Source organism: Drosophila serrata, unplaced genomic scaffold (genome assembly GCF_035046125.1).
Source record: "Drosophila serrata isolate PLE 108 unplaced genomic scaffold, ASM3504612v1 contig_184, whole genome shotgun sequence".
Classification (NCBI taxonomy): Eukaryota; Metazoa; Arthropoda; class Insecta; order Diptera; family Drosophilidae; genus Drosophila; species Drosophila serrata.
The window spans coordinates 10,151,977-10,166,232 of NW_028257082.1; the positions used below are offsets into that span (position 1 = coordinate 10,151,977).

Here is a 14,256-nt window from a genome sequence, read left to right on the forward strand (position 1 = left end):
TTTTTTAATTGAAAATGAAATTCCCTGGAATTTTCATTACATTCGTTTGAAGTGAATGGGGAGGTTGTATTCATTCATTCATTTGGTCACGCTGCTTTGTCATTAAACTTTTAATTATCCCCTCTTTTAGGGCAAAACGAAATTCCCACACGTCGGCAGCAGCAGCAACAGCAGCCTGGCTTTATTTGCCTCTCGCACACAATTTTAAACATTCTATCTGGGATATGGCTCTATCTAGCTGCAGCATCCTTTATCCGTTCTTTATCCTCATCTCCAGACGAATGAGCTGAGCTGAGCTGAGCTGGGCGATAAACAAAACCCAGAGCACTAATTGGTCTGCCGGCACTGTGGAAATTAATCGATATCCTGCTTGCAGCAAGTGTATTGTGAACAAAAAACAAGCTAGAGCTAAAATATTTTCTCATTTCCGACACTAAGTGAGCACAGTAAGCACATTCAGGTTGGCAGTTGATTAAGCCACTGTCGCATTTGCTTGCCGTCAATAAATTTCGTTTTTGGCGCCAGGCGCCCAGCAGCAGTCATAATATAACGACCGGCGAGCCTCATTACCCGCAAGTGGTTTTTCATGCTCCCAGCGATGGTTGTCAACTGGAGGATTGTTGGGGATTGTGAGATGCTGGATGCTGGTTGCTGGCTAAAGAATATGTGGGAGGAAACTTACTTGAAATAACCCAATATGGCCAACGACAGCAGGATGGCCAGCAGGGAGATGCCGTAACCAATCTCATAGATCAGGTTCACATTGTGCTTCCACTGCAGATGATAAATTCCAATTAATTAAACACGCTTCCTCCGCAGGATCCACTTACCTCAAGGTCGTCCAGATTCACGCAGGTGGTATAGTTGGACCATGTTTTATTAGTCAGCGGATGCTTAAACCACTCGCCATCCATTCCGCACTCCTTGTGCGCATATCCTGTGGATAAAATAAAGGTTTATACATGAAATAATAATAATAATTATAAGCGGAATATAGGAGCTGTATATATATTATTTAAAGCAAATTCCCCTATGATTTCGTTGTATTTTTTCTCTACAATTAATTCACTGCATCACAAATATTTACCCACACTTAATATGCGTGATTTTTTTTATTGACTCTTGTATAAATATTGCTCATACATATTTGCACATCTCGTATTTACCTTTTGCGGCTAGCCAGCGTATTTAAATTGTATTAGCCATGATTTATGGCATGTGCCACCGGGCCAACCACAAACAAGTGTTGTGGCCAGAATATGAAACAAAACTGTATATCCATTTAATACATGAATTAAAAATTGCACAACCATCCTGTTGTTGTTGTTTACCTAAAAACCAGGGTTTATTCAAGTCCAATCAAGGCAAAGTTTGTGAAGAAGAAAAAAAAGTAATTTTTGCCTGTGGCATGTCGAGTGCTGTTCGACTGCGAATTACCAAGTTTTCGGTGCAGTTTTCCTTTCGAGTAGCATTTTGCGGAAGCGTGCTGTAAATACCAATGGTTGCATTCCAGTTAGGGAATTTGAAAGGTGAGTTTTCTCAGCTTGTACGGTTTTTTCCGGCTTCTAGCGACCGCTGATGATGATCTTTCGTTGAAACCCATTTATCGTCGTTTGGCACGCAGACGGAAAAAATCACGTATACGCGCTGTGTGGCAGATAAGTAGCTGAGTGAGAGAGAGAGAAGGAGCGCACTCCCGCTGCCGTAGCTCACCACATCGACATCCGGCGACCGGAAGTGCCATAAAAGTTAATGGCGGCGCAGTGCCAAAGCACATAATCTCGTACAAGCTGGCGGTGACCCCAAGAGGGGATGAACGTCGCCAACCACAGGCTAAATGTAGTGAAAGTAGCACTTTCTCGGTCCTCGCTCCTTTGCCTTGTGTTTTTTCTCTTTCTCTGTGGCATACCGAAAAAAAAGTCATTCAACTTTAGCTATTTTTGTGTCCTGGTCATGGCCGAAAACGGGGTAGATGGAAGGGGACGGGTCCTTAAGCTGGTGGCTTGTTGGCTTGGCCCATATTGCACATCCCTCCATTAATGCAAATTGACATGCAGCGCACGGCAAATGATTTATTCCATAAATTGCTTCAAATATTTATACAAATTTTCATTTATTCAAATGGCATTTCCAGCGAGTGTTTGCATTATTTTTTAATGTTTGTTTTAATGCCCGAGTTAATCAACATTTTCCTTGCATATTTAATTAGTTTTTGTTTCGCTCCCACAGCCATTAAGGTTGTGCTTTATTAATGCATTTTGCTTTTATTAAAACCGCATTATGAGGGAGATAGATGACAAATAATTCAAGTCACTTTCGCCGGATGCCGGATATTCCAATTAATGATTCAGCAATGAGTTGAATAACTAAAGGATAATATTTCATTCCTTGTTTTATTATATTTCAAGTGGCATCATCAGCTGCCAGCAACACCTTGTCGAAAGGAAACTGATTAATGGCCTCACTTTAAATACAACTTTATATGGATTTCCATTCCTTAAATTTAAATATACTTGAAGCTTTAAATGTATCTTCTCCTCCATTACCTTCTTGAATTTAACTTTTTGCCCAGGAGCCACAAACAATTTGGCCTTGTTTTCGGCATTTCATTTGATTCCGGCAAAAACTCGGTAAATTGTGGCAAATCAGCCGAAAACATTTTAGCATTTTGCCAAGCACTCTCTTGGATAATTTAGTGACTCAAGGAGCTCGGGAACCGGCTCCATCTGGCAGTGTGTTGCGTGGGTGTGGTGAGGTCCCGTGAATATTTTATGTTTCCATACGACACAAAATCAAAGCATAAACATAACAAGTTTCCAATTGATTTGCCCTGGCTGCGAGTGTATTTTCTGTTATATTTATGGATATTTAACGATGAGCCCTAGGATGAGGCCAATTAGATGGGAGACAGAGTCTACCTAGCTGGGCTTAAATCTGCCTCAGACCCGTGCAAATACATTTCCCTTTTGGTACTATATATTGTATATGTGTTATTCCCTGTCATATGCAGATCCCAGGGCTGACCCCGTAACGGAAGTTGCCTTGTGGAATTTAATAAACAGTTGAGGCGCCGCTTGGCGTTACTTTATACTTACTTGTTGGATCGAATCCCGTGATGAAGTCCGGGCAGAGCTCGTAGGCGGAAGTGCCGGCGGCCGTATCCGGCCAACAAAGCCAGCCATCAAAGGTGCCGGCACAGCGGGGTCCACTGCCTGTTTATTGGTAGCAAAAGGGAACGCAATGAAATGGGGCAGCTATTTAAAGTTACTCGAGCATAATGGGCCACCAAAATTGCAGTTTGCACGTAGAGAACTCTGGCATATCATAAAAATATCTACTGCTTAGTAACCTTAAGTTAGAATATATATCTTTAATACGAAGACTATTTTTTAAGGAAGAAAGTTACCGAAATTACCAGCATTTAAGGCATATTTGGTATACTTTTTAATTGTTTTACTTTGGATGACTGCCGGCAGTTTAATGATATTTTTTCACTGTGCAAAGAGAGGGAGACTCACCCGAAAGATGACCGCTACCATTTAGCCGCGTTTCGCAGGCAACTCGCAGGGCGTCAAAGTCCGGACCGCTCTCCGCCGCACTTTCGGCCACGGCCGTGTGGCCAGTGGTGCTGGAACTGGAACTACTCCCATTGGTGGTGCTGTTGCCAATGTGCTCGCTCATGGCTGCCTCTGCAGCAACTGCAGCTGGAGCTGTTTCCGCTGAAACGCCACAAATAAATTCGTTAGTCAATCAAATTGCTTTTGGAGAGCTCATAAATTTGAGATTCTGAGTGTGTGGGTTTGTGTGTGAGTGTCTGAGTATGAGTATGTGAGTGGCACACACGGCCTCCCCATGAGTACTTTGCGATTTTGCGTTTTACGGTCCGTTTGGATGCGAACTTAATTGGTTTTCCACCAGATTGCGGCCATTAAAGTTGCCGGAGATAACATAGTTGCACTGATTTAAACGGTTTCACATATGTATATATTGTTGATTCTATTGATTTTTGTATGAGAGTGTTTAAGGATGGCGTGTCTAGAATAATTGGGTTAAAAAAGTTAAGTTAAGTTAAGTTAAGGTATTAGTTCGGGTAATGTATTTTTAACTGCAATTTATCAATTGAATAATTTATTGTTTAGGGTAATAGTAGGGAGCTTTTATAACTTGAGATCTGAAATAAACACTTTGTATATCAAGTGTGTAGTTTTTAATTTGATTTTTTAAGAGCCTTGAATCGTTTTCATATGGAATTTATAAGTTTACTTTTTGCATACATTTTGAATTTTTCAATAAAATCCAATACATGCTAATAAATTCCTGCAAATAAGCCATCAATGGCAATCTCCTGCCCATATTTATGTTGTTTTTGATTTCCAGGTAACAACAATGAGGTGTGTGTGTGCAAATAATCACTTGGCCAAAACAAATAAAATATTTCTGTGTGTGTGTGAGTGAGAGCTCATCCTGATGATATTGCTCCTACAATTCTGTGACAGCAATCGATGTGCAGTCATGCTCGAACAGGATGTGCAATGTCCTGCTGCTGGCTGCAATACAAGGATACTTGGACTTGGAGTTGGAACAGCACATAGCACTTGTCAGGTGGTGGAAGTCCAGATTTGTTCCGCCCCTCCCTCTTTGCGTACTGTAATCTTATCGTTTAGGCAAATTGCTGCCTGCACTTATGTTCCGATGTGACAAGTGCAAAAACAACAAAAGCAGATGCAGCCAGTAGCAGGAGCAGGGAGCGCAGAAAAGTGTGCTACGAAAACGGAGCACATAAAATCGAGAATTGCAAATTGGTTGTGTGCTGCGGAAAGGGAAGGGCGAATCCTTGGGGGTCATGGGTAATGACAAACTGAATGCATTCTGTGTGCACAACACTTGCCAGCGAATGGCGTTTTATGACAACTCACAAACCAAGCAAGTAACCATGTTTACCCCAGCTTTGAGGCTGCTCCTCGGTCCCTTTTCGCGTTGTAATAATAATACAAGTTTTATATTTATTACACAAATTACACGAAATCGCATAACATCAGTCAGGGTAGCCCAGCTCGTTGCCGGTGTGCGTCTGGCCCTCGATTTTGTTGAGCTCATCTCGCATCTCTTAGCAATTGGGTTTAACGTTTAAGCTGAGCAGACAAATTTGGTTATTAACTGGCCGTAGCCATAAAAGTGATTTGAAGAGCGGGGGCTCGGGACCACTTAAATTTTACGATGTCTCGGTACAAACTTGCCCGTAAATTTCACCAACATTGAACCTGGCCATTCCACTTGGCAGCCATTGAATAAATAAGTGATTCGCCGTTTAAGTGGCGGGGTAAAAAATACATAGTTTTGGTGCTAGAACAGTTTATCAATGAAGCTGGCGGGTATATTTAAGTATTATCTCCTAATTTATTCTGAAAGTGAAATGAATGAGAAGGAAACTTACTAAAACTAGCTCAGGTCCATACAGCAGGTCGGCCAGCGGGCATACATGGCGTATACTTAACGTGAAAACTCTTAAATTAAGTACACGCCGTGTGTGTCTTAAGGGAGATAGGGTTTTATATTTATAAAGATACATACATCCAGTTAAATTCACTACGTAACAAGCTTCGGACTGAAGTTAGAATACCCTTCAAGGGTATACAAATATTCTTCGATTTAAGAGAAATCTATGCGAAAGTGTAAATCAGAACATAAACCTAGAACCAAAATTTATTCCACATGCTTCCTAGTGTGTCTCCTTGCTGGAATATATCAGCTCTTGGAGGTTTTAATGGGCCTACATGTAGGGGCGGGGCCATTCCCTTGGCCTTCCATGTCGCCCCCTTCGGGGCCACCCGTCGATCGGCTAATAAAAATATTTTTACGACAACGCGCGAAACTCACGCAAAACGTTGGCAATAACAGAAATTAGCAATAAAAGCGTGTGGAAAAGTGCCATAGGCGAAAAGTAGCCGGGAAAAAAAGTTGCCCCTTGGCGAGGGGTACGGGAAAATTTGGGAGGTGGGGAGAGAGGCAGGGAAAATCTAAGGGGAGGGCCAAAAGCAGCTGCTGTGGTGCGTTAAACAAGCCTCACTTGACTTTGGCAGCCGCGGCGCTAATGCCTGATGTCAGGGATCCGTAAATTGCATTTGATAAAAGCGATGCGAACGGGAGAAAACTTCAATAAAAACGTTGGCCAGGGGAAAATGGGAAATGACGCGGGGGAAGAGAGCCGGAAAAGCATAAAACTGGCAAATGTATTTGACTTTGTACGCCCGCGTATGTGTGCGCGTGAGTTACATGTGTAAGGCATCTATTTTAGCACTCGGCGTTGAAGTGTCGACCTCGGCCATTACTCCACAAAAAGCATTTTCCACGGAACGGTCTTCCCTCTTGGAAAAATAACACTGTTCAGGAAAAATGTATAAAATACACTTAAATATATAAGACACCTTTAAATTAAAGCATTTTTAATCAAGTCTTTGGAGTAATTCAAAGATAGTCTTTAAATTTTAAAATTCAAATGAGTTGTATTTTATATTCATCTACTTTATATATAGTGAAACTTTAAAAACCTTTGGAAAAACTACAATTTTATTTGGCTACCGGTGTGAAACCATTCTCTGGCAGACTGGAAAAAAACTATGTTCGTGAAATGTTTGTGTATTAAAAAATGTAACCATGCGAAATTGTGCCGCAGTCTGGTGCATCTGTCAAAATGTTTTCGATGGCTCGTTTGGTTTTGGTTCTGCCCCCATGACGTATGAGTAATGAAAATGTTTGTTCGCCGATTTCCAATTCACTGGCTGTCACTCGCGAATCGAGCTGGGTTTTAGTGCAACTGCAACCCCGTGGATAGTTTATCTCCATTGTGCTCCCAGGCGGGCGCATCTTTTAGTTTTAGCGTTGAATGTTGCTGCAGAAATTTATTAGGCGCATAAATCATATAGCGATGTCTGCACCAGCTTTATACATATCTTTCCCGTTCCGCCCACCACGCAGACAGATCTTGCAGTGATTTATGCTTGAATTTCTTAAAGTTTTCGTTTGCTTTTTAAGCAAACAATGGCATCAATTATTAAATGGAATGAGTGTGGGCAGATTTTTGCAATTAATAGCTTCAAAAAATAAAAGGTGTAAGATGAAACAAAATCGAATGGGTATAAATCAAATTTGTTATGCTTAAAGAGATTGTGTTAAAAGCGAGCCATTTCCATAGAATTTTTTTTATATATATATTTCATTGAGTACTTTTGGCGCGAGTGGTGGGGATTTGTCGAACGGGCTTTTAAATCTTTTAAATAGCATTTGTGCCTAAAACAACATTCCGGCTGCTGGCCAAGCCATGGCTGAAACGTTTTAGCCTTGGCCCGACTCGGTGGGGATTCCATTTGGATTTTTGCTGGACTGCCATTGATGCATTCGAATCGCTTTCTGTTTCTGTTTCCCCAGCACTTTTGTTGCAAATGGAATGACAGCGAATAAAGGCAATTTATGAGTTTTCAATTTCGCCAGCTCCCGTGGATTACAGCTCCGTATTTCAGTTGGAATTGCCGCTTCGAATTATAAATGAAAATCCTTTTTTATTGAAGAGAAATTTTATTTACTGTTTACGGGTATCAATTGAGCGTGGAAAATTGATCAATGCGACTTTTAGCTTAAACATTAAATGAATTTATCCATTTCATTACAGCATATAAAGGCTTTAAGTCCTGTTTTAATTAAATTCATTTGTAAATTGGTTTTTAATGTAGCAAATAAATACTACAAACTAATTTAAATAGGTTTTAATGGAAGGAAATTATGCATAGTTTGGGTCAATTGATAAATATTCATGACTCTGCACTTTAATTTAACTTTAATTAACTAAATACTAAATATTTTATTTGGAATATCTTTGTGGTTTCCCACTCATGGTTCTTTAATAACACCAATCACTCTCCAGATGCGGTTTCCTTTTATAATCTCCCAATAATGTTCAACATTCATCTCCTTCACGCAGAAATCTGTATCAAAAGGGAATTGAAATCTTCTCTGGTGTTCAGTGGAAAGTGTCCCCATTCAAATCACATTTTGTCATCTTGTAAGCCCCACCAGCCGTAATGTCCGGGGAATGTATCACATCCACGGGTCTTTTGTTGACGATAATAATGCCAACTGACAGCTGCCATGGGGACGATTTGAGAGGCGAGAACGAGAGCGTGTTTGCTGGTTTATTTAGCGTTGCACTCGGCAGCCTGGAAAGCAGCTCATATTTCAAATAAATATAAAGTGTAAATAAGGAATAGCTCAACAGGCGAGGAGAGGATTCTGCTAAAAAGGGTCCACACTCGAAGAAATTCGAAGGAAGGAAGAAGGAAGCTTCATCTTTTCACCAGATATGTATTTCTTATTATTTTTTGGCTGAATGAAAGGCTTACGTTTAAGATAAAAACTATACAAAAATATGTTATTATTGGAAATCTCAATTTTCTCCATTGTGATTTTCATATATATCCTAAAATTCAAATGCAATCCTTTGAAAGCTAAATGCAAATACATAGTTATTGTACTCAAGTTTGTTATGTATCCTAATGAAATGTTCATTAAAAATCCCCTTTTTTTAAATTTTATAAATTCTTGCCATGTTTCTTAATCTATTTTTTAGATTTATGTTTCTTTTTAATAGCATAAAACTTCCTGTATCCACCGGATGTATCTGTGTATCCTTTCTGTCTGCGGGTGAGGATTATGTCGGTTGGGCAGCGTCAAATGGCGGAGAGAAGGCAATAAAAATGTTGTCGGAGATTACGAGTACAGGCGATTTATTTATTTTTACACACACTCTTGCCTCTTGCCACTTGCCACTTGCCATTGGGTGCCTTTCCTCCTTCCACTGGCCACTCGGCACTTTCCCCACTTGGCTCCAGATTCAAAAACGGGCAGCCAGCGAGCGCGAAGCGTGAAAGCCGAACCCTAATGGAATGGAATAATTTATAAAACTGGCCCGAAAGCCTCGGACCAGCCGTGAATTAAAGAAAGATGAGGCTTTAGGCCAGTGAGCCAGCAAAAATGGAGTTTCAAAGGGCCCAATACAAAGTGCATTTGTGCCACATTCTTGCCTTAGAGGGTGAAGGCGGTTCTGTTCTCAGCCCCTTCTTCATTTACGCCGACCTTTGTCCTGGTTCATTGCTTTTCCGCGCTGGCGAACGGCGAAAGGCAAAAGGAAAAGCTAAAAAGTGGTTTAGGGAAAGGTGCGTGCTGCTTGCTGGATTCTAAAATGAAATACGTGCCACACGTGCTAAATGCCTTGTTCTCACCGCCTCGCAGCAACAATTGCACAATTTGTTTCGCGCACAAAATTTGCATATGTCTGAGAACTGAAATGGACTTTGTGTGCCGTCTGTTGTTTGCTCTTTCACAAATGTCTTGCGGTCTACTCGAAAGTGCTAAGAACCCAACATCAAATCCACGCACAGATGAGGTCAAGGTGGTAGCTCAGGGTTTACATTTAATCCAGTAAATTAACTTTAACAATGAATTAGAAAAAATGTATTTATTCTCCTTATTTAGATACAGAAATACCCTTTTTAAAAGTGCCTAACTTTTATGGCTCTCATAATTCCAACCTCGAACTTCCTATGCTTTCCACTGCTGTTTATCTACATGCCACACAATCCTAACAAGAAGGAGAAGCAGCTGCTCAAAGGCACATTGCATGTGCGCCGTATCCTTTTCAAAGTGTGACAGACTTAGCAACAAGCCAGTGCCTCCCCTTCGCATCCTTGTGCTACATCCTTGCTGTGTCCTGCCCTGCCTTGCCTTGCCGTGGCTTTTATTTAACTTTGTCATTTGGCCAAAGCCAGTGAGAAAATTCGTACTTTAACTGCGCTTATTTGTTGTGCTGCTTATGTACTTTGATTTCAAAAACTTTTCCTCTCGCGAAAACGTACTTTGCCTCACTTTTCAGCGGCTCAAGTGCACATTTCTTTCATTTTGTTATTGTTCGTCAAAGTTTTTTTGAGAGCTGGGAATTTGTTTTTCTCGGCGAGGCCTCTTATAATAATTCCCCGTCGAGGCGTGTTCATCATAAAATTTGATTATTTCTTTGTCGTTGCTAGGACGGGGGATTTTTTCTTTCTGTCAAATTCTTTGTAGTCCAATTGACAGAAATGGGGATGGAAATATGAAAGAAAGTGGGTTATTTCAAGTTAAAGAAAATAAAACTCTGAAGTTGTGGTCCACGCCTTAGGAATATTGAGTGTGCCAAAGCTTAAAACCAATTTGGAAAATAAGATCTCTAGAGACACTTGAAATTGTAAACAGTTGTTTTTACTGGAGTCCCTACTTTAACAAAATGTGATTTGTATTTTTTTAAAATATAAAATAATTATTTCTACACTTTGTGATTTTAATGTCCATATTAAATTTGCAGAGCAGAGAATCCTTATTATTGATATTCAACAGTTGTACTTGGCCCTGTTGATTTTGCCATTATTTCTTATTTATTGCACACCCTTAACGCCGACTCACAATTAATTTGATTTCACAATAAACCCACACTTAAATTAGGCAACAAAATTAGAGTTTTCCGAGCACGCAGCCAGGATAATTATACGGCCTGCTCACGAACTTTAGCTTCCTGCGAAACTCACTCAATTCATATCAATAACATTATTTTGCGGCCGGCTCCATGTTGCCTCCCCTCGCAAAATGTTGGCAACACAAATTGGCGTAGGCGGCATTCCGGTCGCACTTTTCACTTTTCATATCAGCAATTTTCTGCACGTCTCGTTGGGTTTTGTTTAAATGTGTTTACAATTGACTACACACCCGGCTAAGGCCAGGTTCGAGGTGGCTGAGATGTCTGAGGGGCCACAAGCCATTGTCAGTCGAACAAGTCGAATTGTTTTGGCCCCGTCACCTCCGTTTCCGCGCCTCTGAGCATTTGGAGCGCCCCCGCGGAATGTTTTCCCCTCCGCCACTGCTAATGTCAATTTGGGGGAAGGCAGTTTGATTTTCATATTTCATTTCATTCGCAATTTACGCTGCCTTTCGACAATTGTTGTTGCTCTATTCATATGGAAATTCCCAGTTGTCGGCTTAGCTTTTCTGAGAAAGCAATTCTTATTGTTAGAGTTCGAGGTTCTTTAATCCCAGTTTGCTTTATATTTTGTATTAAATACAACTTCTTGTTTAGTAGGTTTTAAAAGATGATAGTTTGCTTAATTAATGTTTATTCTTACTTCTTTGAAAACCGATAAAATCTGTAAGAATTTATTTAAATAATCAAAATCATACATATCTCAGTGCTAACACTTGTGGTCTTTATTTTAATCGGATTATGGTACTTAATCTTATAACAAATTTTAATGTGCTAAAACGTATAACTTTGCTTAGCATCACAGACGTTATTTGTTCAGAAAAGTTATAAGCTTAAATTAATATAAAAATAAAATACAATTAGAACCAATAACTTTATGTATTCAATGTTTAATTTCAAAACATATTAAAGACTCTTGTTTAATTTTCAATTGTTTTTAGTTAAGCTGCTATCGCTGCTGCTCAGTCTTGCGATTATAACTAATTCTGTTTTATTTATATGTCTGGCTTAATTTCTTGTTATCTCGTTGCCATTTTCCTTGCCTATTGTTGCTACTGCTATTTCTGCAGATTTAATGTGTTGCCTTTTCGTATTTATGTTGCTGCCCGGTGGCTTCCTTTTGTTGCTGCTGCTCTTTGAACTGTTGCTTCGACTGGAATGCGACTGGATTGTCATTGTGTAATTGTCAGTAACTCATCCGAGCTGACATCGGGCTGTCCCTTGTCCACCGATCTCTATCCCAGTCCCAGTCCCAGTTCCATTCCCAGTCCCCATCTGAATGCATAATGGACGAACAATGGTTGCCAGAAGTGCTTCGATAATACCCCGACTCGGGTCAGGTTTGGCCTTTGTGTTTGAGTTGCTCGAGTTGCCTTCGATTTGGAAAAGTTTGGGCCTAATTTTGCATATGGCTCCGGGCAAAGTAAAAGTAAAAGTTTACTTGGGACTCTTCCACTTTTGATGTCCGACTGGCAACTTATTTGTGATTTATTGCAGTTTAATGCTCACAAGCAATTGAGCTTGAGGGACGGCGACAGCAATTTGGAAACAATTACAGTATCTAATGTCGGAGCAAGTAAAACGATCTGGAAACGGATACAAAGTTGCTAGCATAATTTGTTTTCCATGGTAAACTTTTTAATTAAACTCAAAAGTTGTGCCCGCCAAAGTTGTGGTCAGTGTTGGTCTAAGGCAAACTATGACCAGCCAACGGATCGGAACAGAATCTAATCTGAATCCATAAGCAAACGGCCAACTGCGTCACTCGGAGATATAGATAGAGCTGTTAATGTATCTGGCGGAATCAAAAATTAATTAAATGTAACTTTTGCCGATGGCGCGTGCTTAGTTTCTGAGTTGTATTTCTTAAGAACTTGTTGCTATACACTGTAGGGAAAAATTGGAACTAAATTAAATGAAGTTTGTTTACTTTTGGAGTTTAAGATGGTTTGCTTTTCAAGGTTTCTGTGCAAAGATATTTCTCAATTTTCTTATAGTTTCACTTATTATTCCATATAGTTTTCTATATCTTCCCAGTGTATCTTATTCATTTAAGGTGCGAGGTCAGATCATAAACTTTCCCGACAGCTGCAAAACTTTTGTTTACTGACTTCTTGCCGATGAAACCGGGCAAAGATGCCACTCAGTCTACTAATGAAGTTGAACTTGTTGAGTTAATTAATTCAGTTGTAGTGTAATTTTTCTGGCTCTGAACTTTCGCCTTGTCTGTGATATTTAATTAGGCTTCCTCCTCCTGGTTGACAACATGGGGTTCAGAGTGTGAGGAAAGGACAGCAACATGAGCATAAATCTGCGTGCCAAACAAATGAGTTCGTTTGTGCGCCCTGCACAATTGTATCTGCCAGATACAATCGCAGTTCCATTACAAGCCTGTCAGATTGTGTGTGTGTGTGTGTGAGTGTGGCTTCTGATGCCTGGTCTTGGCCACATTGTGTGTGTGCTTGGCCGTAAGTGCTTATCTGATTTGCCTTCTCGCCCACGAGACAACACAAGACAAAGGAAGGCAAAAGCCAGAGCCAAAGCCAGAGCCAGAGCTTGCGGCCAAAACCGAATGCCAAGTTGCAGGCCGGCCGCAAGCCATGTCAAAGGAACTTTGAACCTTTCGGGCCGCGTTATCGAAAACTGTTTTGATTGCACGCCTCGAAGCCAATTAAAGCGATGTTGCCAATTTATCGTCCCAGTTACTTTGGCCTGCCCAACAAAATCGACCAACCCGCATCCACTGCTGGATAATTCAATAAACTTGGACAGAGTTATCTCCCAGGGCGACGTTGTCGCTGGCCAAAAATCTCAGCTTCCTCTGGGAGGGTCAAAAGGAGGGAGTCCTACTACTCCTCCTGCCCTTGTTCCTGTTCCTGGCAATGTTTGTGCATTTAGCAAATTATGGACATAATGGCCAATGTTCAACCAGATTCTCTCCTTGGCATATGGGAAATGTGCGGCAGGCAGCAGCTTGTACACAGAGGAAAAAATTAATTAATGGAATGAAACTTAATGGCGGTTATAATTTGGCTAATTTATGAACTAGGAGATTGGTTAGAGAAGATTAAAATAGTTGGGTTCTCGGAAGTTGTTATGGAAATAAAGGAATATTGAACTGTTCATTGAACTATTAGAATATATAAAAATTAAATTAAATGAAGAGAGGAATAAATTTAGAATGTGTCTCTCTCTCCCTCTACCTGTTTTGGTATGTCTCTCTCTCTCTCTGCGTATATCTGCAGATACCTCACTCACTCAATCTCTCTCTCTGCCTATCTCTAGAGATGACGCTTTCTCTCCAGCTCTCACTTTCTCTGCTCTCTTAGCTCGAGGACTATAAATACAGGGACTACCCTCGCACTCACCTCATTCCGTCCGCGGCGTACCCGCTGTGTACATCTATGTATGGAGATAGTGATAGTGGTAGTGGTAGTGATAGTGATTAGCCACCAACCCAAAAAATATCACCTGACCAATGCAATGCATCTGAACAACCAGAAGGAGTCTCACTTCGATGATAAAATAAGAAGCCTATGAAAATGGATAACTGTGTGTCCTCCACTGAGGTAAGTCTTATCTATCACAATTATATCATGTAAATAGATTGTGAAATTAGATCAGCCTATGAATTTAATTATACAATTAATTCTCTTATTGCCATGGACTTCATTGCTTAATTATAATTAAAAGCAATATAA

General features: G+C 40.4%; 1 protein-coding gene across 2 annotated transcripts in view; it reads right to left on the reverse strand.

Annotated features, from left to right (window-relative positions):
- Dh31-R (Diuretic hormone 31 Receptor) overlaps positions 1-14,256 on the reverse strand; it is a 31,623-nt gene that overhangs the window by 6,995 nt on the left and 10,372 nt on the right. For both annotated transcript variants that reach the window (XM_086829115.1, XM_086829114.1), the window contains exons 2-5: positions 3,519-3,719; positions 3,096-3,212; positions 831-937; positions 683-774 (exon numbers count right to left, since the gene is read on the reverse strand). In XM_086829115.1, the coding sequence (XP_086685241.1) occupies positions 683-774; positions 831-937; positions 3,096-3,212; positions 3,519-3,681 (479 nt within the window). In that variant the 5' untranslated portion in view covers positions 3,682-3,719. The remainder of the gene's footprint in view (positions 1-682; positions 775-830; positions 938-3,095; positions 3,213-3,518; positions 3,720-14,256) is intronic.